Source organism: Sceloporus occidentalis, unplaced genomic scaffold, assembly GCF_023333645.1.
Source record: "Sceloporus occidentalis isolate IW3139 unplaced genomic scaffold, rSceOcc1.0.p SCAF_2, whole genome shotgun sequence".
NCBI lineage: Eukaryota > Metazoa > Chordata > Lepidosauria > Squamata > Phrynosomatidae > Sceloporus > Sceloporus occidentalis.
The window spans coordinates 216,919,544-216,945,577 of NW_028316982.1; the positions used below are offsets into that span (position 1 = coordinate 216,919,544).

The following is a 26,034-nucleotide window of genomic DNA, read 5'->3' on the forward strand; positions in this document are numbered from 1 at the left end:
ATTTCAACAACCTCACTTTCGCCTAGTTGCATCGAGGCTTCACAGACCTGAGGCTTAATATGTTTGATTTAGCTGAAAGAGATGGGAGCCTTAAAAAAGTTCTGAAAAATGAACGGAGATGTATTGTTGGCTGCCCCTATTCAGAGGATTTGGTACATTACTTAACCTGTTGCCCTTTGTATAAAGATCCTAGGGAGCGTTTTTTTTAAACCTTTAATCAATAATAAAATCTTTTCGAACTCTCAAGAAAAAGTACTTTACCTTCTTATGGACACAGATAAATATGTGACCTGGCGCATAGCGTAGTTTGCTCTGGCTGCTAAAAAGACTAGGGAAAAATATATAGCTGAGATTGCTGTTTCCTGTAATGGGGATAATTTGATCTAAAAGGGTCCAACTGTGAATCTTAACATATTCATGTTATCCAAGTTATCCACAATTGTTAATGTTAAACTTTTGCTATTTGGTACAATCTGTTGTATACTGTTTTTATGGAAATTTTATGTGTATTGTAATATTAATAATAATAAATAATAAAATTTTTATTTATATACCGCCCTTCCATCAGATCAGGGCGGTTTACAACAGTTAAAATACAATAGAGAATAAACATTAAAATCATACACCATACAACAATTACAATATTACAGAAAACATAAAAACAAAAGGCCCCAGGTTAGCCAGTCCCGTTGCCAGTGCGGTGGGGGAGGCCTATAGGACCTTATTCAGGGAATGCAGTCCTGAACAGGAAGGTCTTAAGATCCCGTCTGAATTGGGCCAGGGAGGTAGCTGAGCGGAGCTCTGTGGGCAGCGTGTTCCAAAGGGCCGGGGCGGCGATGGAAAATGTCCTCCTGGTAGTGGAGACAAACCTCGCCCCGGGAACCCTAAGTAGTTGCTGCCCAGATGTTCTGAGGGTGCGGGGCGGAATGTACGGGGAGAGGCGGTCCTTCAGGTATCCTGGGCCCAAGCCATTTAGGGCTTTATAACTATATAATATAAACTATTTATATTACTTTGATTTTTTGCAATGGCCATTGGCCAAAAGCAATAAAGAGAGAGACAGTTGTGGAAAGGGAAGAAGGGATTCTGATAAGTTGACTTGTTCTTTAAAATAATGGATATCTTTTAAAGAGCAGTAAAGGTGAACTTTCTGATGTCACATTTTAAAATATTTAAAGATGAACCTAAGGGAAGGACAGTACAATTAATTTTATTGTCCTTATTGAGGATGTATTCCCCTGGCCATATGATTCTCATTGTGTACTACAGGCCTACAATCTTATAGAAGTACTTGGATTTATTTTACAAAAAACTATTCTAAAATGAAAACAGAAGTTATAGACTTAGTTTTCTTTTTTATCACTAGAGTGCGACATTGGCAAGCCTTTCATAAAAATATGTTTAGGTGTACTTAAGTCACAAGATTTATAAATATGCAATTAATGTGTCATAAAATCCTTGTCCTACTTCATGTGCATAACAGATACATTTTTAATCTCCATTTTGTCAGGAGTTAAGCTTGCTTTAAGGATTATAAAAATTCAGTCCACAAAACCATGACAAAGTAAGCAAAGCTATCAAATATTATAGCAAAATAATTAGTCACATGTTGGACTTCACTCCAGTAAAATAAAGCTAAGCAATACATGCTAACACAATAGGAGAATCCCTGACCATCTCTCTTCCCTAGCATACACAGAGAAATGGGTGTGAGAAGAATCCAAGTAAGACTGGAAAATTAAGGCTGTCCAGTAAACTTTAAACCCTGATTACAGACATAACACTCTAAATTTTCAACTACGTAAATGGAAAAAGGTAAGGGAAGGAGAAAATGGTCATTCAGACCTGAATCCATTTGTCAGGAATTGCCATGGCCAGTCGATAATCAAATCCACATCCTCCTTCTCTAACTGGGCAGCCAAGAGCTGGCATTCCAGACACATCCTTGGAAGTGGAAAAAGAAAGATGTTATGAGTAGGAAAATGTCATCAACAGAGATGAGCTGGCTGAGAATAGATATGTCACAATAAATCAAACAAAACGTAAAATCCCTCCTGTATTAAGATTACATCAAATGAATGTCTGTTTGAAACAGGTATCAGGAAATCAACCTCTAAATTTCCTCCTGCCTGCATCATGAGGGAAAGAAAAGCTTGAAAGAGGAAATAAATGGACAACAAATTTCAAATTTGCAAAATGAAATGATATATATATATATGAAATGAAATACAAAAATTTAATCAAATGACATGATTCTGCTCTCCATTTACATTATTCACAATCAATTATATGCTGGCATAATAGGAATAGAATTTGTAGATGGGTAAAAAAAGAGATCTGCTACTTCTCTATTACATTTTCCTCTCCTATGTGGACATGGAAAAGAATGGAAGAACATGGTGTCAGCTGGAAAATATTCATATTTCCCCCCAAAAAAGGTCATTCTGTTAATTTTATCAGACAGGTCCATATGGAACAGGATTACAAATAGATCTTACTCTAGACAATAGTGTGCTCCTCTCATGTGGCGCCACTCATTCCATTATCATTACATGCAAGCAGAAATTCATACTAGCCATTTGTAATTTACAATATCAATAGTTCCTCCCTCCTCATCTCTTTCCACTATGAGCATGTGGATCAATTCCACATTTTGTATAGAATCTCCCACTAGACAGAAAAAATGATGTATTGAAGTTGAAATAGTTTTCAATTTAAGTAGAATAAATTGAAGGCACATCTTGTTAAAAAAAAACTTAAATGAGGTAATGCAAACACACTCAACTCTGTTTCATTGGTGGAAATACTGATAACCGTATGGTGGCTCAGTGGATGGTAGGCTAATTTTACATGAAATGAACCCCAAAATCAATAAGACAATTCTAAGTTTAATACATCCCATAATTGCTTTACTTCATCAGTTTCTGTTTTAAATACTTGATGTCACTGAAGTCTTATTAATGCTTTTTCTCACAAAGGAGTGGATAAGACAGTACTATAGGCAACAAAGGAAGCCTGCCTTCTCCTGTGGCTAATATGAATTTTTACAACCCACATGTCTATGGTAGCACAGTGTTCTGTTTTCTTCTTGAAGCTGCAGTAAAATAGTTGGTGGCAAATAACAACTTGAGCACTTAAGTTCTGACATACTAGGGTCTTATGGATGCTTGAATATACTATGGCAAGGGGTGCATGAGGAGAGGGAATTTCATCTAAGTTACATATAAAACAGTTACACAATGCTAAATAACAGGAGGCAGAAAAACGCCTCCAGAGTTGAGACATAAATCTTTGTTTGAAATAACTGCAAAAGACTTGTCTGAGCTTTTCACTCAAGGTTAGTGCTTTGGAGTTTAATAATTTTCTGGGCCAGCAATATTCTTTTGTACCTAAGAAACATTTCTTGTTGACTATATATTTTTTTTAAAAAAAAAACATGCACATAGAACTAAACATTACAAAGAATGCTCAAAATAAATGTGAAGTTGGGCAAACATTTAATTTATCACAGAACAGAATTTTCAGTAATGCATATATTAGCACATAGTTACTTTGGTAATATTAATTGTAAGCTTAATGAAAGAATCTGCTTCTGTCAACTAAACCATACTACTTGCCGTCTGCTAGAACTAGATTCTTCATAAAATGATGCTAAAAATTAACATGCATACTGAAAAAGTGATTGGGCTGACAGCATGTTAAAATCTACAAACATCATAATCTTATGAATGTCTACTCAAAAGCAAGCACCACTGAGTTCTTCCTGGCAAATCAGAATTGTGGCCTAAATGAGATGGAATCTATCTTGTAACAAAGTATTCAATCCACTCCAAGGTGAGTGTATTTAATGTCAGTAATTTAAATGGAAGAGTCTTAAGCACACATTTAACTCTTCAATAGAAATCAATGAGATTTAAAATAAAATGCAGGGGCTGGGATCATGCTTAACGATAAGTAGGTTGAAGTTAATGTAACTGTAATTGATTATTGATTCACTTATATAATGTCTTTCAAATAATAAAATCAGATAGGAGTAATAATCTCAACATGTATTCAAAGAATTACCTCTGCTATTGTTATGCATTCTGGATGCAGGAAATGTATCATGTAGTTTGCCAACATTAGGTATGCCAAAGCATCTTCATCAACATGCATACCAAAATACTCATTGTAATCTCCACTAAAGGCTTCACCTGTCAAGAAAAAAAAGTAATTACAAAAACAATTACAATAATCTCAGGTTTAGGAAGTCAAATCTGCAGGACACAGTTCGGAATTTTCACAATTTAAAAATAATAATCTAAAGTTGTTTCGGTTACACACTTGCATTAGATCATGCCACATGTACACAGACTGAACTTACCAATACCATGATGATGATATAGCATAGAAGATACACCATCAAATCGAAAGCCATCAAATGCATACTCTTCTATCCACCACCTTAAGTTGGAAAGAAGAAACCGCAAGACTTCCCAGCTGAAATATTAAACAACATTGCCAAATATTAAAGAATATAAACCTTCAACATTCCTATGTCTTGCATTCTTAGTATTTTTCTTTAATATGAGAATATGAGCATTACTTCTAATTTTATTTATTTATTACATTTATAGCAATTTTTCCTTCTAAAAGCTGAAAGCGGTACACATAATTGTTCTCCTATAATGCTTTCAGTTTGTAAGAATCCTGTGAGTTAGGTTCACAGTGGTGTCAGGACTTGAGTCTTACTCTCCAGAGTTATACACCAATATTCTTACCATTCTTTTTACCATTTCCATTCAAGTTGAATCATGAAAGCAGAAACACCTGAATAGTAAAATACAGCCAACACTTATGTCCATATTATGGACATAAGTCAAAAATGGACATAAATATAATCAACCAAAAGCAACAAGTATAAGCATTGTGACATTGGAGTCCTTGAATCACCTATCCTATAAGAATTTCATTTTAAGAAGTATAACTTTGAAGTGATTTCTGACTTACAAAATGAACCAATTACAGTCGCCCCTCTTAATGTGTGGATTTCAGATCTGCACCCTTGAATATATGCGGACCTCCGCTATTTGCAATGGCGTGCACACCCGGCACATGCACCCTTGCCGTGCGCACAGAGCATGCACCATTCAAGCCTATGGGGTTTGAATAAGTGCAAGCCTCTGTTTTTGCGGGGGGTCCAGAATAGATCCCCCATGAAAACGGAGGGCCAACTATATATTTATTTATGTATTTATATAGCACTATCAATCTACATGGTGCTTTAAACCAGGTAAACATTTATAATTACTTCAATATAAAATACTAATACAATATTATAATACATTATTTAAAATGTAATAGTAAAATACAATAGTAAACAACAATGCAAAAAAGCTTCACATACAAATACAAAATACAGAATCAGACTGATATACAATTATAGTAAAATAACAGCATTAATCTGAAATTCCAAAAATTTTAGAAAAAAAAGTTTTCAATTTGCATTTTAAAACAGCAAGAAAAGGAGCATTCCACAAGTTTATAGGGAGGGAATTTCAGGAATTAGGAGTGGCAAGAGAAAAAGGATAAAGTTGAGCTAAAGAGAAGGAAACTGTTGCCTAGGTAAAAAGACCAGTATTCCCAGAACACAGATTTCTAACAGGCTGGTAATAAGAGATAAGGGCTGCAAGATAAGGAGAAGCTAGGTTACACAGGGCCTTAAATGTCAGAACAAATAGTTATACTGGATCCTAGAGGGAATAGGTTGCCAATGAAGGGTTATCAAAAGTGGGGTAATATGATAATAATGATGAGCCAAAAGATAATCTTACTGGCAGAATTAAGAATGGAAACTAAAGGATCAAGAAGAGATAATGGAAGACTAGTCAAAAGAAGGTTACAGTAATTGTGATGGGAAATGACTAAAGCATGGACTAAAGTCTTGGTGGGGAAGCACAGAGGAAAGGTCTAATTTTAGTGATGTTATAAAGGAAGAATCAACATATCTTTGCTACAGCCTCAATATGAAGAACAAAAGACAAAGAGTCAAAGTCAAAGTCAAGACTCCAAGATTCCTGCACAGGATAGATGAGAACAATATTGACACTGATGGAAAACATACAATGTAATGAAGGTTTTTTTTTGGGAGGGAAATGAGTAGTTCTGTAGTTCAAGATGACGATAAAGCATTCATGCTGAAATACCGGAAAGACATGCTATGGTGCAATGTTCAATCTCTGAGAAAGTTTTGGAGTGGGGAGAGGAGAGATACAATTGAGTATCATTGGCATAAAGGTGATATTGAAAGCCATATAAACTGATAAGATTATTTAAAGATTGCCTGTAAAGAGAAAACAACAAAGGGCCCAGAATGGAGCCTCAACCAAAAGGGGACAGATAGATAATGCGCATCCACCAGCTACCACATTAAATGGCCGGCCTAAGAGATAAGATGAAAACCAGCTGAAAACCTAAAGTTGTGAAGTGGATCCAACAAAGATCATGATCAACTATATCAAAGGTTGCAGAAAGATCAAGGATAATAAGTATGGAATATAGGCCTACTAACTCGGCCTGAAGAGGTAATCTATTATTTTTGTGAGAGCTGTCTGTGTAGAACGTAAAGGGCAGAATCCAGACTGAAAATAGTCATAGAGGTACAGTACTTCTCACTGTACTTTGCTTCTCACTAAGTACTTTGGCTGAAATCTGGAAAACCTCTTTCAAAGTTCATTCTAAAATTTGCACACTACAACCAGTTGTTGTCCCAATTAATGCAGGCCAACTGAATCAATTGTTGAATGGTAATACAAATCACCAGAAACAGATGAAACTGAGACAGTCCATGTTGTCAGAGTCGACTTTAGTGCTAATATGTGTCAACAGATATGAAAAAACAAAAAAACAAAATGATGGCCAACAGATTGTAAATGATCAATATACATCCCCATTCACAAAAAGGAGACACAAAAGAATGCAGCAACTATAGCACTAATCTCCCATGCAAGCAAAATTATGCTCAAAATTCTGCAGCATAGACTCCAACCATACATGGCGAGAGAAATCCCAGAGATCCAAGAAAAGGAAGCTGCACTAAGGAAATAAGCATATGCTTTATAGACTAGAGCAAAGCCTTTGATTGCATAGATTAGGAAAGGCTATGGAATGCCTTTAAAGACATGGGAATGCCAACACATCTAACAGTCCTGATGATGAATCTGTCCTCAGGGCAAGAGGCTACTGTCAGAAGAGAACACAACTGTTCAACATATATGCAGAACATATTATAAGAAAAGTAGGCTTGGACATAGAAGGAGGAGTGAAAATAGGAGGAAGGAATATCAACGTTCTAAGATACCTACCGTAGATGACACCATAATACTAACAAAAACCTCACAGACCTGGAAGAACAACTAAGAAAAATCAAAGAAGAAAGAGGCTTTATGTTGAACATAAAGAAAACAAAAATAATGACCACCGATGACCTTCAGAAGTTCATCCTAGATAAAGAAGAAATAGAAAAAGTAAAAGAATTCCCATACCTGGGATGAAACAGAGAGAGGAATGAAGACTGCAGTCAGGAAATCAAAAGAAGATTAAAAATGGGGAGAGTGGCTATAAAAGAACTGGAAAAGATCCTAAAATGCCAACATTTACAACTGAGCACAAAAGTTAGAATCATACAAACCATTGTATTCCCTGTTACCATGTATGGATGTGAGAGCTGGACAGTTAAGAAAGAAGAAGAAAATCTATTCATTTGAGATGTGATGCTGGAGAAGAGAGCTAAGGATTCCATGGAGAGCCAAAAGGACAAACAAATGGATCCTAGAGCAGATGAAGCCAGGAATCTCCATGGAAGCCATGGATGACATAATTGAGGCTGGAAAGATGGAGGAATGTAGAAAGAGAGGAAGGCTGCATGCTAGATGGATGGACTCTATTATGGTCACGGGTATGACCTTTCAGAACTGAACAGAGCAGTGCTGGATAGGGAGTCTTAGAGATGTGTCATCCATAGGGTCGCCATGAGTCGAGATTGACTTCAGGATGGTTAGCAACCACAACCACAACAACAACAACAACAACAACAACAAGAACAAAGTCAGTACATAAAGTAAACCCATTGATTTAGTGGAGCTACTCTAGTGGATTATACCAATTTGATTTAGTGTACATTCTACAGATGCCTTTATACTTGTTATTATTATTATTGATTTTGTTTCAAAAGTTAAGACTCTCAGTAGTGGCTTCATGGTGGAAACAGGTTGCTACCATAAGAAAGAGGATTGCAAAACAATACTAGGATCTTTTTGGCGCAACTTTACAAAAATAAAGTAGAACTTAAAATTATTTGGTTAACTGATTTCTTTTCTTTAAAAATTTTTGGAAGCCATTTGAACAATGGGAGATAAGGTCTTGAGCTGTACCTACAAAGGCCTTCCTGCAGAAGCAGAGATAAAATAATATTATGTTTTCAGATACAAGAATTTTAAATCAAAGTCTACTGCCAAGGCTAATAGTGTCATGCACAGAACAGTTTCCAGTGCAAGCTGCACGTATTCCATTTAAACATTAGCAAGAACATATTTACTGGAATAGCTATTAAATAATGGGATAGACTGTCTCAGAGGGTAGTAGACGTTCCATGTTTGGGGGTGCAGAAATTGGATAGGCATCTTTCAGGAATGTTTTAGTTCTACAGTGGGCCCTCAGTATCCACTTGGATTTGGTTCCAGGACCCACCATGGATACCAAAATACTTGAATGCTCAAGTCCCATTATATACAACGGCATAGTAAACTAGTGTCCCTTATATAAAATGATGAACAACAAGGTTTGCTTTTTGAATCTGGTTGAATCCATGTTGGATGCAGAATCTGTGGATATGGCAGGATAACTATATATATTCCTGCATGGCAGGAGGTTGGACTCAGCCTCTGTGGTCCCTAACATCTCTATAATTTATGTTGCAGTGAATAAACAGAAAGCAACATTTCTCACTTCTTTTAATAGAATTATTTCATTAAAACAGAGCTTTTAAAAACTACCATTTCAAAGAAAACATGAGTGGTAGCCCAGATCTAACATGGTGCCTCTTTCATCATCCAAAGCTCAGCATCAGACCTGAAAACAGGTTCTGGAGCTTATGACTGGTTAATTCCCTACACAAGTTTAAACTTTTAATTTACCAGTGTAAACCAAGTGATGGTTCAAAAATGCTAAGTAGAAGATTCTCTAAGAAAATATATTAAGTTGGAGGTGGGGAACCTGCTCACCTACAGTACTGCCACCTGTTCAGTTCTAGTAGCTGCAATTACCAAGTATGTTGCCAAAGAAAAGAAAGAAAAGAAAAGAACAATGCAAAAGTCCTACTCTGCAGCAATACATCCTGAATAATTTTGTAATTTAATAACAAAAGGGGTAAAAACAACTCATTCATCAGGGGTTTGGAAATTGCTGTGGGAACAGGGACAATGTATTAGATGAAAACAGTGGAAAGACCTTTATAATTCACACTGCAGTTATTAGTGCTTGTCTCTGCTTTTAAATCTAAATAGACACAAATCATTTGTGGTTCAAATCATACATGTATATTAAAATGTAAAAAACAACAATAATATAACAAAGCACCAGTAAGAGGGGGAAAATGTTCAAACTTTCTGAGATAGCTGGATGTTACTTCTAATTGATTTATTTAAAAAAACCATACAGGGATTAGGGACTTTAGCACTTTAGTTTGTAATTACCCCCCCTCCCCAACACACACACAACTTCTTCACATATGCCTATTTCAGAACTAGGGGGACAAGGTAACCTTCAGAACAAACACTGTTTTTGTAATGAGCATTTTACACTTCTTTTCTCTGAAAATCTAAGCCTCCAACAATCTTCAACACAGAACTATATTTATACTGCCACAGTTTAGTGAGAAAGTAGGAGGCTTATATTTCAGATGAACAATCCAATGCATTACAATTATTTCATTATTAACATACTTAAATTAGAGAAAACTATAATTAATCTTAGCCAGCTCAGATAAGAACATCATAAGAAATGTTGAGTTAGAGAGGAGGATGAAGCTCTGGGAATACTAATCTGAGGTCAGTGAAGAAATTAACTCCCTACTTCCCCGCCTTCACAAACAGAGACTTGTAGGGGGGAACAAAATGGAAATCTTAAGAGACTGAATATTAACTAATGTAATGGTGAAAAAACCCTCTTATATTCACTTGCAATATGCAACTGAAACAAGAAAACATTTATCAATATTTGTAATTTATGTAGCACTAGAACAGTACAAGCGTACAAGAGTACAGAGAGTAAAATAAAATAAAAATGGTTGGTTGTTTTTACATTCATATTTTACAGTAAATCCTTGTTTTAACATTTTCCAAATTTTTTAAAAAAATTAAAAATCTGAATATTCTTCATTCAGCAGCATGAGACACATCATAAGACAGCACTTGAACTATGCACTATTCGCTTCAGAGGTCACATATTCCTATTGATGCAGTTTTAAAAGTTACAGTTTCACTGCCAAAGGAGGACGAGAAATAATTTGTATTGACAACCAGTTAGCTGAGAAGCCAAGGACTGTTAGAGCTTTCATACTGTGGAAAGGAATTAATTACAACTAACTAGTTACTTTGAAGTTCTTAGTTAGAGATCAAATGCACCTGATGATATATGCAATTAAATGGGACTCTATGAGTAGAGAGAAAACAGCAGGAAAAGAAGAGACAAGGGCAATGAGGTGGGGCATAAACTTTTCTATTACTTAATTATTCCATGGGAAATTCTCCTTTCTTGAGAAAAAAAATTGTTTCATTAAATGAATCAGCAATAATAAATGGCTGTCAATACACTAATAGACATGTCTGGCCGTTTCAAGGAGACATTCTATATTGTTTACACGGATTTCCAAAAGGCTTTTGATTAAAAACTCACTAAATAAAAAAATCCTAAGCAAACTTAGCAGTAAGATATATACTATAGTCATGTCTAAGTCTAGAACTTTTAGTCAAAAAATTGACCCCCAAAAGATAGAACCATCTTTGAATAGAATGGTAGGAGGTAAGAACTTAATCTCAGAAGCACCTAAAAGAAGCACCAACCCTTCTACTCTTTCCACCATGACACCACTTCTGGCTTTTTTGACTGTCTGGGCAGGAAAATGGCAGTGGTCAAAGCTCTTTGGCACTTCTCTTCAAATGACTGTGAAAAGAAATCAGGATTTGGATAAGAAATTTGTGTATGAAGACTGTGCACTTTGTCCTTTATATCCTTTGTTACATGCCCCTAAGTTTTATCCTCAGTGCATCCACAGGTCATGTCAAAATCCATAAATTTGTCCCCAAACCTGCCGTCAACTTATACATGAGGTCAACATATAGTCAGGTACATACAGTATTCTTCTTCTGGATTGAAAACTGGTTGAACAAGAAACAGAGAAACAATAACTGGTTAATTCTCAGAGGAATGGATATAAGCAGTGGGATTTTATGGGGTCAGTATTCTGACTACTACTTTTTTCACTAGTTCATAAAAATGGCAGGGAATAGAGCATATAGTAATGCTGTCAAATTTGCTAGTGATACTCAGAATTCTTTATGCTGCTGCCGAAAAGAAAAATGATTATACAACATTTCAGGAAGACTCTTCAGACTGGGGAAGAAATGGGAATTACTGGATAGCTTCAAACAAAGCTATTAAGACGGATCTCTTCCAGCAGGCCTTTCCAGAATAGTTTTCACCCAGCATGAAAGAACCCCCCGCATATGCTGCATATTTTATATTAAGCCACTGCTTGCCTGTTGTTATTGGATTTAATAGTTTATTTAATAGAGTGATTTTAATAGTAATATGTTTAATTCTTTTTTAAGGGGGATATAATATATTGTGTTGTGTACTGGATATTTTTATACTGTAAGCTGCTCTGATTGCCTTATAGCAGAAGAGCAGGATATAAGTAAGTTTTATTATTTATATATTTTTAATTTCTTCAAAGGTGCACCTCCACTGCAGACATAATGCAGTTTGACACCATTCTGGGCCAGAAGAGATGGCCCAAATATGCCCACTTCAGGGCATCATTGGCATGTGATGTTTAGATACCATACTTTGCGATGATGTCTTGAAGCTGGGTGGCCCCCACACATGAGCAGATTAAAGACACTCTGGTGGCATGGCGTTTATATGCTACATGCCGGCAGACAGTTTGAAGCGGGGCGGCAAAAGCTGCCTTTATGCTGGCCGAACAAGCAGTGGATCTTTTGAGCTCCTTTTCCAGCTGGATTGAAGGTGGATTGGGGATGCAGCATGTGGTTGTCAAGGCTCCAATCCATCTTCAAAAGAAGTGGCATCAAGCTGCCTCTTCAGGGCCATCTGTTTTGACCCTTTAACTCCCATGAGTGCATTCTACAGAATTCTGGAATTTGTAGTTTTGTGAGGTAACAGCACTCTTCAGTAGAAAAGGCTAAAGGCCTTGTAACATTACAGATCCTAAGATTCCATAGGATGATGGTAAGACCTGAAGTGGTATCATGAAATGGTATTATTTCTATGTGTAGATGCATCTCAAGAAAGCAGTTTTGTAGAATATAGCTTGATGGATAGAAATATAGCTTGATGCATGGAAAAAGAAAGATTCTGATGAAAATAATTTCTACATAAAGGTTTGGATAACTTGAATTAAAGATTTAAACCTCATTAAATGTGCTTTATTTACCCCCTTCCCACCAAATATTTTAGTGCAAATGCTCATAAGCTGCAAGAACATTTTAAAAATTTGTAGCAGATATAAGTTAAATAAACATGCTAAAGAAGGCAGCATCCACACCAAAAAAATAATCTGGTCTGACACAACTTTAATGGCCACGCTCCATGCCACGGAATTCTAGGGACTGTAGTTGGCTCATGGGAGTTTTAAGTGTTTTATAGCAAGACAGGCTATAAGCACGGCAACCAATGTCACATGTCATGTTTTGTCAGACATCCAGGGCTGTGTCTACACTGCAGAAATAATCCAGTTTGACTCCACTTTAACTGCCATGGCTCAGTGCTAGGGAATTCCTGATAGGGGAGTTTTGTGGGACAAAATTAAGCCTTCTCTGTCAGAGAGAGCTTGGGTGCCCCAACAAACTACAGTTCCCAGAATTCCATAGCATGGAGCCATGACCATTAAAGTGTTATCAAACTAGATTATTTCTGCAGTGTGGATTCAATTTCAAATCATGCTTTTTACAGTTTACGGGTTACAGGGGTAACTCTGTAGTCCTCCAAATATTCTTGGAATGCAACTTGCAGGAACTCTAACATCTAAAGGATTGCACAATTCCACTGGAACGGTCCAGAAAACCCACATCACTGAAAAAGGGAAACCAGTGATAAAGGCACCAAAAACTACATACTCTTGGGTTTTTGACATTTAGGAATAAGGGGTAACGGTTAATGTAAAGAGTTTACATAAAATACAAGTTCACGGCTGCAACCTAAAAGGAGAAAGACAGGTAGCACTGCTCAGATAGACAAGAGGCAACTGGAGACAAAAGCCCATCAGTACAAGACAGGAAAACCTGGAGGACACAGAGAAGCGAGGACAAAAACATTATGCTAATTTAGATAACTAAAGAGCAGAGTCTGAATGGAACAATTAGGTGAAATTTGGTGGAGGAATTCTCGATAGAGGCAAAGCAGAGGGAGTTAAAGCAGGAGACACAGTCAAGGAAAGATATTAGATGTACCTCTCTATCAAGAGATCCCTGAAGCTTGGTAAATGTTGAAAGCAAGGCCGTACTTTTGATCTTGGAAAATCAAGAACCCAAATACATCAAGTGGCAAGAAGTACAGTTACCAAACAGGTTGGTTGCCTTTCTGTGCGCAAGCTCAGATTATAGAAAAGAGGTGGAAATCTGTGGCGTTCGAGATATTTACGGCCTGCATCTCCCATACCCTTTAACCACTGGTAATATAGGGTTAGGGCTTATAGGGAGTTGTAGGACAAAAACATCTGAAAGACCACAGAGTCCAGCTCTCTTTTAGAAGCTGATCAACTTTTCCAATAGACCAAATTTGGGTTTCTGCCTCTTTACATATTTATGAGATGTTCCAGCTCTGTCACTTTATAGATACAGTTGTCCCTCCATATTTGCTAGGGTTAGGGGAACAAGACCTCTGTGAACATGGAAAAACCGCAAATAACAAAAACACCATGTTTTTACCTGAAGGACACCTCTCTAGGAATCTCTAGGTCCTCCAGTGCAACTCTGTGGTCAATGTCCAACATACACTGACCACAGAATGGCACTGGAGTAGCTACAAATGGTCTTTCTGTGCAACTTTTAGTTAAAGTTGACCACAGAGTTGCACTGGAGGACCTAGACAGTCCTAGAGAGAACATATTAATGAAATCCGTGAATAATCAAATCCGCAAATATCAAAGCTGCAAATATGGAGGGATGACTGTAATTGTGTTTTGAGCCCATCTCATACTGTTAAGGTAACATTACAATTAACTCAAGCCCTGCAAATGAAATTGGTGGAGAGTGTGGCAGGGCATTCAGCTGAATGGGTAAAACACACATGTGCCATTGAACTGGCTAGAAATTATAAAATTTGCTTCCTCGGTATCACTTTTTGAGTATCTTTAATTTTTCTTAAATAGACTGAAGTTGCATAGTCTCTCTCTCTCTCTCTCTCTCTCTCTCTCTCTCTTTCAAAATCCTTATGAAATCCTTAAGAGTTCAAAATTTCTTCCAATTCTCCTAACATAGTTCTATTTTTTTCTCTATCTAATGATGGAATAAACAACCATATTCAGCGAAAAAAGAGGTGGGGAAAAAGATGAACAAGATCCCTTGGAGAGATATGCAGCTGACTATAACCCATATCTTTCACCTCTTCTGGGAGCAGGTGTATCTGCAGTGAAGCTAGTAAGCCTGGTGCCAAATGTATCATGAAGACCTGGGGAATTACAATCCAGAAGGTAACCTGAAATAACGTATTTCAAATTGCAAGACAGTCAAAGTAAAAATACACACAAACACATAAAGCCTTTTCAGAAATCATTAATTTTAAGTCAGATTCCTGATTTATTAAATTCTATCCTCACTAAAATTGGAAATCTCCAGATACTAATTTGGATTCCTACACTGTGGTGCAGCCACTCATCAAATATAAATGAAGGGCTCTGCTTTTCAAGTGAGGTTTTGTTCTTTTGTGGATATTAAAAATGAAATACATTTAGTGGAAGTTAAAAAGATCTATTGACTTGAGAGAAAGTCTTCTGAACAGCTTGGTGAGATGGTATATCTTTATAATGATTTAAGATTGATTCAGCAATACATAGAAGGTGAACAGAATAAAAAAGTAGCCTAGCCCAGAGGTTTTCTTTTGGAAAGGAGAGAATTTGTCCAGTGTTTGAATGCTATGTCAAAAGTGGCTCAGACACTTAGCTTTTGTTAACAAAAACAAAGTGATCTCTTTTTATGTAATGTTTGCACCAATAAAACTAAACAAATCTCCCACTGAAACATCCAATGATGAAGATATTTAACTATAGCTAACAATTCACATAAGATTAGCTGCATTTATTTGAAAAAGTGAGATCTCAGTTATGCTTATTAAATCACAATGAATGTTGACATGTCAAAAAGGAGGATAAACAGGCATTACCCTACCACTGATAAACTGGAAAGTTCAGCCAGCATGCTCTAAAGCATGCCTAGCTGGATGAGTACAGAAGTTTTCTTAGCTCCAGAAATGGTTTCCTAAAATCTCAGAATTTACAACTGTGATTGGTACCATTGGTAAGGGCTCAAAAATGCATATCTGAAACTTAAAAGGAATTACTTATTAAAATATAGTGTTTGTATGCACTACAGTTTTACATACACTGTCTGCAAAAAATCAGAGAACCATGTATATATCAAGTAACCATACTTACTTCTCATTCAGTGCTGCAATACTTCTACATGCCTCTCAAGATGGCTAGTTAGAATCTAGGTGCAGTGATATGTCACAGGACAAAAAGAGAGCAAAAAAGACTGTGCCAGCTGAGTATGAATCTAGAAATAAAAAAGATGTAGCCCTCTCCCCTATCCACTGTAACATTTAAAACTAAAAAAAAAAAAAATAGATGACATTGGACCCTAGTTTTTATCATCAGTTTGTATCATCATACAGCACCCAGAGAAGTCTTGTGAGCAAAATCGTACATTGCCATTTGCACTTTTCCAAATTTTGTAATGCAATGTTTTGTTCACAAGTTTATGCCAAAGAGGGGAGAGGGAACAAAAACTGAATTAGAAGAAATATTATATAAAATACATACTGTTATGAACAGTACCTACAAAAATGTGTTAGACAAGAATATGTAACAATATACTTACCCTGGAAGAAATGTGCTGCCTGAAAAATGGTGTGGAAATGAACAAAACAAACTCAAGTCTGGTAAACAATGGAGTGAAACTAAGGAATTTATCACATGAGGCTAGAGAAGTGAAATTTTTAACAGTATAAAAACATCTTTGGCTATTAGTTTTATAGTAGAACCACAGACTTGGAAGAGACCACAAGGGCCATCCAGTTCAACTTCATGCCATGCAGGAAGACACAATCAAAACACTCCCTATAGATGGCCATCCAACCTCTGTTTAAAAACCACCAAAGAAGAAGATACCACCACACTGTGAGGCAGCACGTTGCCCTGTGAAACAGCTCTTAATGCCAGAAGGTTCTTCCTAATGTTTTGGTGGAATCTTTTTTCTTGTAGCTTAAATCCAATGCCCTGTGCCCCAGTCTCTGGAGCAGCAGAAAACAAGTTTGTTCCGTCGTCAATATGATATCCCTTCAAATATTTAAACATGGCTATTGTGTTACCTCTTAATCTTTTCTTCCCTAGGCTAAACATACGCAGCCCCTCTTTATTTAGCATGGTTTCCAGACATGATGTTGTGTCCATCCTGCTGCTGCTCTGCATTCCATTCATTACTGTTGTGTACCTTTTCATTGGGCAAAACCCATCAATATGTTCTCAATCTCGCTTCTATTCCATTACAGCATTTATATGATTGATCCCTTCTGCTACAGTTTCGCTTTACAGGCAGACATGTGGTGTGAGAGGGCTCCACTCCTCATTTTCCCCTCCCCTCCTAACAGCTGTGGAATCTAACACCTACCTGATAGTTGGCACCTACAATCACCCCCCCCCCGCTTTTTTTTTTTTTTTTGCCTGGAAGGTGGTGTTTGGCAGTGTGCAAAAGATCACCATGCACTGTCAAAGCACTATCTTGGGTAAAAAATGTGATAAGAGATTAGATGCCAAACTGGTATGCTTCCATTCTTAAACTAGCACGATTGTGGCGGGGCAGCAAGCATGTAAGCCCTAAAAGTGAGTGAATTGACCATCAATCTAGTTTAATTTGGCTCGTTTAAAGAAGACCTGCCTGTGCATTTGTATATAATGGAATGAAAAACAAAAACACCCTTTCTGTTTTTCTCAACCTCTGTAGGAAAATACTAAAAGGCAATTCTAGTTGGTATCATAAAACAGTAAGGAAATAAAATAAAGGTTCTTCCAATAAGGTATGCACTGTGCACATATTACTATAAATTATTGAACAACAGAACAAGCCATAGTAAGTCTGCCTGGGATTATTTCTCACCAAAAAAATCTCCTATGTAGATTTTCCTTCCTATACAGATCTTCTGGGATTTAATTAAGAGAAAGAAGTATATCCTTCGAAAACAGCAGTCCAGAGATTTCAGAGTTATGCCTACCTCAAGACTGTTTTGAAATTTTTGCTTCTTTTACTTATGAGAATTAAATTGTAACACAGCTACTGAAAAACACCGTTGTTTTAAAGATCTAGATGTCTTATTCTACATTTTTACTGAGAAAACTACTGCTTCTCTTAGAGAGGAAGTAAATAAATGTATAGCCCTTTTTAAATCTAGAGCATCTTATAATCATGCTGGACATCTACAGTGCTTTATTACTTAGTATTGTACAACATAGGGAAAAGTGTACCAATACTACATTGGTTAGCTGACCATTTCTAAATATAATTCACTCATGCTCCTATGCCCCAGTGGTTTAAAATCATGTCAGGTTCTACATTCAGTTTTATCTGTGGACATGGCATGTGAAAAAGCCTGTGTTAATTTCAGAAGAGCAAGAAGATCCAATCTCATTATTCAGCTTCTACCAGTGAGAGTTCCCATGTCAGTAGGGTGACAAATCCACTCTGCTTTTAATCTAAACTCTACAAGAGACATTCAAGGCAACTAAAATAGGTTTGAGAAGCTTAGAACAACCTAAATCTGGAATATGTTTATTTCCTCACTAACACGGAGACATCAACTGACCACAGAAAGAACTAATAGCATTCCATAAATCAGGGTTATCTGGCCTGGATTCATCAATGTGCTACATTTTTTCAACTGTAAAAAAAGAAAAAAGAGGTACTTCTTTTATATTTTTTCTGATTTTAAGCGATCAGCTGGGATCATTATTAACACTAAAGTTTTATTTTCTGCTATGACAAAGGTATAATTAGCTTGAAGAAAAAATGATTGGGATCTGAAAGGACATGCAATGGATGTAACAATGACAAGTGAGGTGTTCTGTACACCGATTTGCTGTGTTACCCCATACTCATCTGCTGTATCTCCTAAGTTGACATTTTGTGGCTGACTGATATAAATACATTCATATGAACCTGAAGCATTATATCCGTTATAATGGCATATATGTATTGCATATAGCATCATCAGGGGCCAGCCTGAAGATAGAGCGCCCTCCCTCCATAACTGTCATCTTTCGGCCTGTGAGGGAGAGAATAGGCTGGCTCAACTCCATCAGGGCTAGGCTGAAGAAGAAGAGCCCTCCCTCCGGTCCATCTGCCTTGGTCCAGGCTTCAGAGGGAGAGAAGAATGCTGGACCTGATCTCCTCCCCCCTCACCATTCCCTTCTCCTTTTGTATCGTGTCTTTTTAGATTGTAAGCCTGAGGGCAGGAAACCGTCTATTATCCCCTCTGTTGTAAACCGCTCGGATTCCCAATGATTGGGTGGTATATAAATAAAACCTATTATTATTATTAAATGGGCAGAAAGGACAAGATAATTCTCCCCCCAATTTATTCTCTTTCTCTCTCCCTTTCCCCACTTTGCTGAAAACCAAAAACTGGTCCTCCTGGATCTGTCTGAAAGGTATTTTTCTCCAGTTCTTATCAGTGACCCTTTAATATGCTTTATAGTATAGCAATAAAAATGTAGGAAAACTAACCATTACTTTCAATACCCCTCACAAGTATCTCTGAACATGGCTTAATTACCATACAATCCTGGATTTTTTAAGCTACATTTTAAAGATTTTTGCACACAGCTGTGTTTGATTGTAGATAATAAAGGAAACTGGATCCTTCAAGGGAAATTATATGTTACTGCAAAATATTCTAATTAAAGGAGCATCTGTGGCTTAAAGTTTCCTATTCTGACATATCATTTTAAACTTAAAAGAGGAGGAGAAAGTTTCATCCAGCAAGAATATTTATTAAAAATTAAAATAGTTCTTCTGTAGTAGTTTTACTGCATATATTTACATATATTATAAACCATATGTGTGGGGCTAGATTTCAGTAAAATATTGAAGATGACAGTACATGACATTTCCTGTCCTTTCCACAATTACAGTTTGGGTCCATGCTATCTTTGAAAAAGTGAATCTCCTTATATGAGCCTGCCTACATTTTAAGATCTTGAGAGAAGGGCTTTCTCTCAGTTCCACCAGTGTCTGGTGAAGACATGGGAGAGCAGCCTTCTATCTATCCTCCCAGAATGTAGAATTCCCTGCTCAACATGGAAGGAGTAGGTTGGCCCACTCTGTTCTTTCCTCCAGCAGATAAATATCTTTTTTATTTAGGCAGGCCTTTGGCTGTTAGCAGACTGTTGCAGAAGGGTCTTTTAACAGAGTGCTGGATTTTTTAAAAAAAAATATCTTCATGAATATGTTTATATGTTTTGAATTGTTCTAAATCAGTGTTTTTAATGGGCTTTTCTATTTGACTGTTTTTTAAAAAAACATTTTGTATTACAATGTTTTAAATCTGCATTTTATAGTTAGCCTATGCTATAAGCTGCCTGGGTCCCACATTGGGAAAATTTAGGATATAAATTAAATAAATATATAGTAGTCCCTCCACACTGATGTTAGAGATGCAGGACCCGCATGAATGAGAATAAACATCAAATAAAACAACACTATTCTTTTTACCTAGAAGAACACCTGTCTAGGAATCTCCAGGTCCTCCAGTGCAACTCTGTGATCAATATCTGCTAGAGGTTTATCACAGAATTGTGCTGGAGGACCTACAAATGCCTAGAGAAGTGTTTTCTTTAGGAACTTCTAGGTTCTCCAGCACAACTCTATGGTAAACTTCTGGCAAAGTTGTGTTGGAGGACCTAGAGTTTCCTAAAGAGAACATCTTAATCGAGATTGCAAATAATCAACTCCACAAAGTCAAAGCCACAAATGTGGAGGGACAACTGTATAGTTACTTTGTTTTTTGTAATCAAACATACCACGTGATTCAAAGAAATGGTGCAAAAGTAAAGCTATTCTTACTTGATTTTGCACAGTTCTTTCTGATTCTCCCTGTATAAAGCTTTAAGAGACATATGGTTGTTTGTTCTCATCTCTATACATTACTTCTCCTATATCCTTCTAACAAATTAATAGAAAACCAAACATACCATGTGTCCATTGGCCTCTGAAAACAAGTTTACAAGATACCTAATTTAGATACCTTTATTTTATTTTGGCTGTGTTTAAAAATAAATAGCTGAAGCCAAACTTAAAAATCAGAGGTGGGAGAGTTTTTCAAGTCTCCATAAATAAATAAATAAAGTGAAATACAGTGTTTACACACACTCACACTAAGAGAGAGAGAGAGAGAGAGAGAGAGAGAGAGAGAGAGAATTTACATGATAATAGAATATAGTTGTGACAGCCATTGTTTTGGTGATAATATGAATATCTGACACTTTGTAATCTTAAAATGACATGATTTTATATGACAGTAATAAATGGACACTATATCCCCTGAGAAAGCCTACCTGCAATCAATTTGAACTGCCACAGGATGCATCCTTCCTGCATTAATGCAGCTTTTAAAAGTGTGACTTAATTGACTGAAAATGTCCATGAAAAACTTTGAATAAATTGAATTAGGATAAGATTTTTAAAAACAGTAATGACAGATTTAATATGTATGGGCAGGCATACATATCTGCAAATGCACACTTTATTTCACCCCAAGTTGTCATCAATAAAAAAGAAAGGAATGTGTTAAGGGAGGGGGGGAACCTCCTGAACCTAGTTCAATGAAGTATGTACAATGAGTATAGAATGCTTACTAATGGCAATAGTGTGGACAGAGAATCAGGTAGCAACACACAGAAATACTGTCAAGGAGGTAATAGGTGATTGATATACAATGAGTTTCCTGGATACATTCTAGTTAATATTGTTCACAGATATAAATAAGGACCATAAAGATGTTCAGATGTTCAGTGGGGACCAGTAAAGATCTTCTGGGATGTAATGACTGCCTGCTTGTGGGACAGGGAAGTCTCCATGTTTCCTAAAGAAAACTACTTTATATCTTTTAAACACAGAAAAGATAGGATTCAGATAGTAACCAACATTAGTAACTGAGATAAAGTGAAGGGATATAAAGAATATTCACATTTTTTCCTTTCCTGAGTAAGGTATGTTTTTTCAACATGTCAAGATACTGCGCTGAAAAATCTGTCAAATGTTGAATTTTTTTCCAATACGGTTATGGTTAGACTAAAGCCTCAAACAGATGGGCCAAACAAAGCAGCTTCTGGACACTCTGGGGGCATGGCATTTGGATGATGCATGTCTCCAAAGTGGTTGGAAGCTGTACGGAGAGTATGCCAAACCAGAAAAAGCCAGCACAAAAAGGAACAGCAAAAAGCCACTCCTGCCACTGTTCCAGTTGGGACTGCAGCAGCAGCTCGCTTTGAGAGTGGACCTTTTGGCCAGTCTGCTAGACAGCTAAGATAGGGATTTAGATCTGGATCTAGAAACACTCCTTTAAAGTTCATAGATTTGAAGTTCTTGCCTTTGTCACCTAATAAAGTTGCATTTATGCCCAGGAATGATTCTAGCTCAGTTTACTGGTTGTGTCCTTTCATTTATACATTTTGTTGCTGTTATTTGAAAAATAAAAATCCTAGCCTTTCAAATACAGGGCGTCCTCGCCTTACGCAGGGGATCCGTTCCGGATCCCTCCGCGTAAGGCGAATTCCGCCGATGCTCGAGCCCCATTGGAAACAATGGGACTCGTGCGCGGTGGCGCGGCACGCAACGGGTGCGCCCGCCCATTCAATTAAATGGGATGTGCCGCCCCTTCTTCCTCCCGCGCACGCCGCAGCTTGAGCGCATACACTCAAGTCCGCGTATGGCGTGCCTGCGTATGGCGCGGGTGCACTGTGCATACCTTAATTTGTATTTGGAACCTTTAAGTGATCCAGATTAGTACAGCTGGAGTCAAGATCAAACAAAGTACTCTAATTCCTTGCTCTAGTATTATATGAACTATTCACATGTTTTTGCTCCACTGAAGAGTTTTGCTACAGCTTCCTTTAATGCAATTAGGATCCCCTTTCCTCAAGGAGGCACTGATAATGTCATGCCCAGCCTGGAGGAGAACTCGGAGGATGACTCAGAGGATGAGCAAGAGCCCTGGGACCTGAATCTGTAATTGGGGAGCCTGAGGCTGGCCCTAGCTCTGCTGAAGCAGAGTCTGTGGACCCTCCAGAGGTTCAGCAGCCAAGTCTGCCTGGGGCCAATGCTGTGGACATAGAGGAGGATCTGGGAAGTTTGCCTATCTTCAGGAAGCGTCGAAACTGGCACAAAATGAAGTTCCTCTAACTCCCATGGTGCTCAGAAACTGCCTTGCTTGAGTTAGGGAAGGGCACTGTGCCACCAGCCAGTGAATGGCTTCTACAATTTAGCCAAAATTGCATACCTCAGGTTATGCCAGTTTATGTTACATTCTTCCAGGTATGCCATCTGGTGTCATAAACAGGATTCCACACAATCTAGGCTGCTTTACTGAATATATTACTTCCAATTTTGTTTTATCTACTAGTTTCCACTCCATTTGTAGGCGCAATTATGTATTCAGTCTTACCTTAAAAACCATATATAGTTCGGGGACAGGATATCTGATAGGAGGAAAGCCAACTCATACCAGATCTTACCTACCTGCTGTGTATACAAAATCTGTAGACATTAGTTGTACTAAACTGTGGAGCCAGATGGTTGAAATCCCTCCTCAGAGATTGGCTCCCTTCTTTTTAAGATTCAAGACTGATGCTATGGCTATTTCATTCAACTTAATTGATGTGATTCTCTAACTGCCTTGCCTTTAAATCTGCTTTAAACTTCTTTTATGAGTATTCTTATAATTCTATTTATTCTTTTAATGTGTTTTAGTAATGTTGTGAGACATTCTGATATTACTTTATAATAAAAAGAATTACTTAGAAAGAAAAGTGACCTAGAAATTCTAACAAGAAAACATTCTTCTACGTTGATTCATTCAAGTTATGAATGTGAACGGACACTATGACAGTTGCTCCTTGTTCCATAGCAAATCACACTAACTAAACTATTTCTAGTTTCTAAGACAGTGGTTCTCTTTTAACACTATGACAATTATTTAACAAAACTGTCAATAGCCTTCCAGTAAGATAACAAGGTAATTTTATCAGGGTGTCTTTTAACAGTTGGTCTTGACAATCTCAAATATACACCTGTGTTTGGGTGTTTAGGCTACCTGTTTTAGTAACACTTCAACAGAACTTGTGTCACATATTTCATTCATTACACTGTCCTCTGTATTAATAATTGAAATAGTGTAAAGACATCCTATAACTGTTATGTCAGAAAACACAGCTGTCCTAAAATGAATATTTCTAAAATGCATATTAGAGTAAGAATGGAATTCAGAAAAAAAATTTTTTTTTGAATATAACTAAATTATGTCCATACTTTCAAGAAACACAAGTACACAAGAATCAGAAGCACATAGAAAGTTTAAAAAACACAGATGCAACTATCTTAAATTATAGTGATTTCTTATGCATGCATATTTAGCACTGGGGGGAAAAACTGTTTTCATGTTGCTTATACCTACTTTGCATAGTCAAAGAGTCGACTATCCCAGAGTGCATGTATTCCTCTAGGACCGGAGTGGAAAAATGCATTGTCTGTACCATCAAAGTTATTAAGTCCATCTTCAGAATTTTTAGATGCATGACTATGTACAACATCCAACAAGACGGTAATTCCCATAGAGTGAGCAACATCTATCAGTTCCTTCAAGTCATCAGGAGGTCCATAACGGCTAAAAAGCATATTCATTGAAAAATAATAAAAAATAATAAAAAAGAGAATTAACTTTTTGACACTATAAAAGTATTTATACATGCTGCCTTTTTTTTTTTTTTCAAAACCTGGGACTCACAGTGGAAAATAAATAAATATATAACTAATGTATTTATATGTCCTGAGGTTTATGGAAAAGATAATAAATTAATAAATCGATGATGATGATGATGACAATGGTGATTTATTGCATGATTGCTCACATTTCTGTTTAAACTAGGCTGAGCAACAAGTCTGGAATAAGCTTAGATGTTAGATGTCTCAAAAGCATAAGTCATACAAAGAAGAAGATAAAGTATAAGCTATCTTATATTTTCTTCTTTCCCTGTGTTGGCACACTGAACATGACTGAGTCTGGGAACTGAGCAAATCAGGGTGAAAATCCAAACTGATTGGTAATCATTAAACAATTTAACTACTTTCTGCCTCAGGTATACAGAAATGAAAGTCAATCTATTTCATATGGATGCTGTGGGCACATATGAGATAAAGACTGTGAGGACCTGCATACAGAATAATAATAATAATAATAATAATAATAATAATAATAATAATTTATTTGTATCCCGCCTCTCCCTGTATTGCATCAAGGCGGGTAACAACAAACAAAAGAATAATGAAAATACAATACAGCAAGTGACAAGTAAAAACATAACAAGACATATCAAATCCTAGAAATACCTTAGAAATGAAAGACCAAAAATTTAATTCACATCACTTCTCAGTAATTTCAGAAGAAAATTATATATTAGTTCACATTCAAACTGGCTTTCAGTGGACAGTAGGAAACCTATACTAACAGCAGACTAGTCTGACCCAATTTCAAATACATCTTTAAGATGGAAAAAGATACCCTTGATGACAATTCAATGGAAACATCTGGTTAGATATGCAGTGTCTGCTCACCTACTGTGATACCTGCAAGCAATGCACAAGGTTATAGTGCATTATTCTAGTGCAGTACTGCAGTGCACACAGCCTTTGCAACCAACTCCCTTCACACAGTGAAATTCTTTGTTTTAAGTTTCTACTTCACAGGTGGACAACCTGTGGCTCTTTACATGTTGCTGGATGATATGAGCAGAAAAGAACAACTTGCCTCAATCATTTTACTCTGTGCTCTCTCACGTGATGCAATAAAGTAGAGAAATAGATTATGACATGCCCACCACTTCTGGCAGTAAATCCACAAGAGCATGGATTCACTGCCTATATTGTATAATGTCCTGAAAAGGGACCAAATGGACAGACAGACAGACAGTGTGTGTGTGTGTGTGTGTGTGTGTGTGTGTGAGAGAGAGAGAGAGAGAGAGAGAGAGAGAGAGAGAGAATGTGACTTCCCCAAGGTCACCCAATGGGTTTCTTGGCCTAGCAATGTGTGTTTGTAGTTGTCCCAGCATGGCATAGTGGTTTGAGCATGACTGGAGACCAGAGTTCACTAGGCCATAAAACCCATTGGGTGACCTTGAGGAAGTCACATGTTCTCAGCCTCAGAGGAAGGCAATGGCAAAACGTGCTCTGGAGTAATCTTACCTAGAAAACTCCATCACAAGTTCATCTTAGGGTT

At 37.0% G+C, this 26,034-nt stretch overlaps 1 protein-coding gene across 2 annotated transcripts in view; it reads right to left on the bottom strand.

The window, feature by feature from the left end:
• The window catches only part of LOC149319688 (1,4-alpha-glucan-branching enzyme-like), a 215,543-nt gene that overhangs the window by 60,405 nt on the left and 129,104 nt on the right, over nucleotides 1-26,034 (bottom strand). For both annotated transcript variants that reach the window (XM_089512205.1, XM_089512204.1), the window contains exons 7-10: nucleotides 24,217-24,426; nucleotides 4,364-4,479; nucleotides 4,066-4,193; nucleotides 1,846-1,944 (exon numbers count right to left, since the gene is read on the bottom strand). In XM_089512205.1, the coding sequence (XP_089368331.1) occupies nucleotides 1,846-1,944; nucleotides 4,066-4,193; nucleotides 4,364-4,479; nucleotides 24,217-24,426 (553 nt within the window). The remainder of the gene's footprint in view (nucleotides 1-1,845; nucleotides 1,945-4,065; nucleotides 4,194-4,363; nucleotides 4,480-24,216; nucleotides 24,427-26,034) is intronic.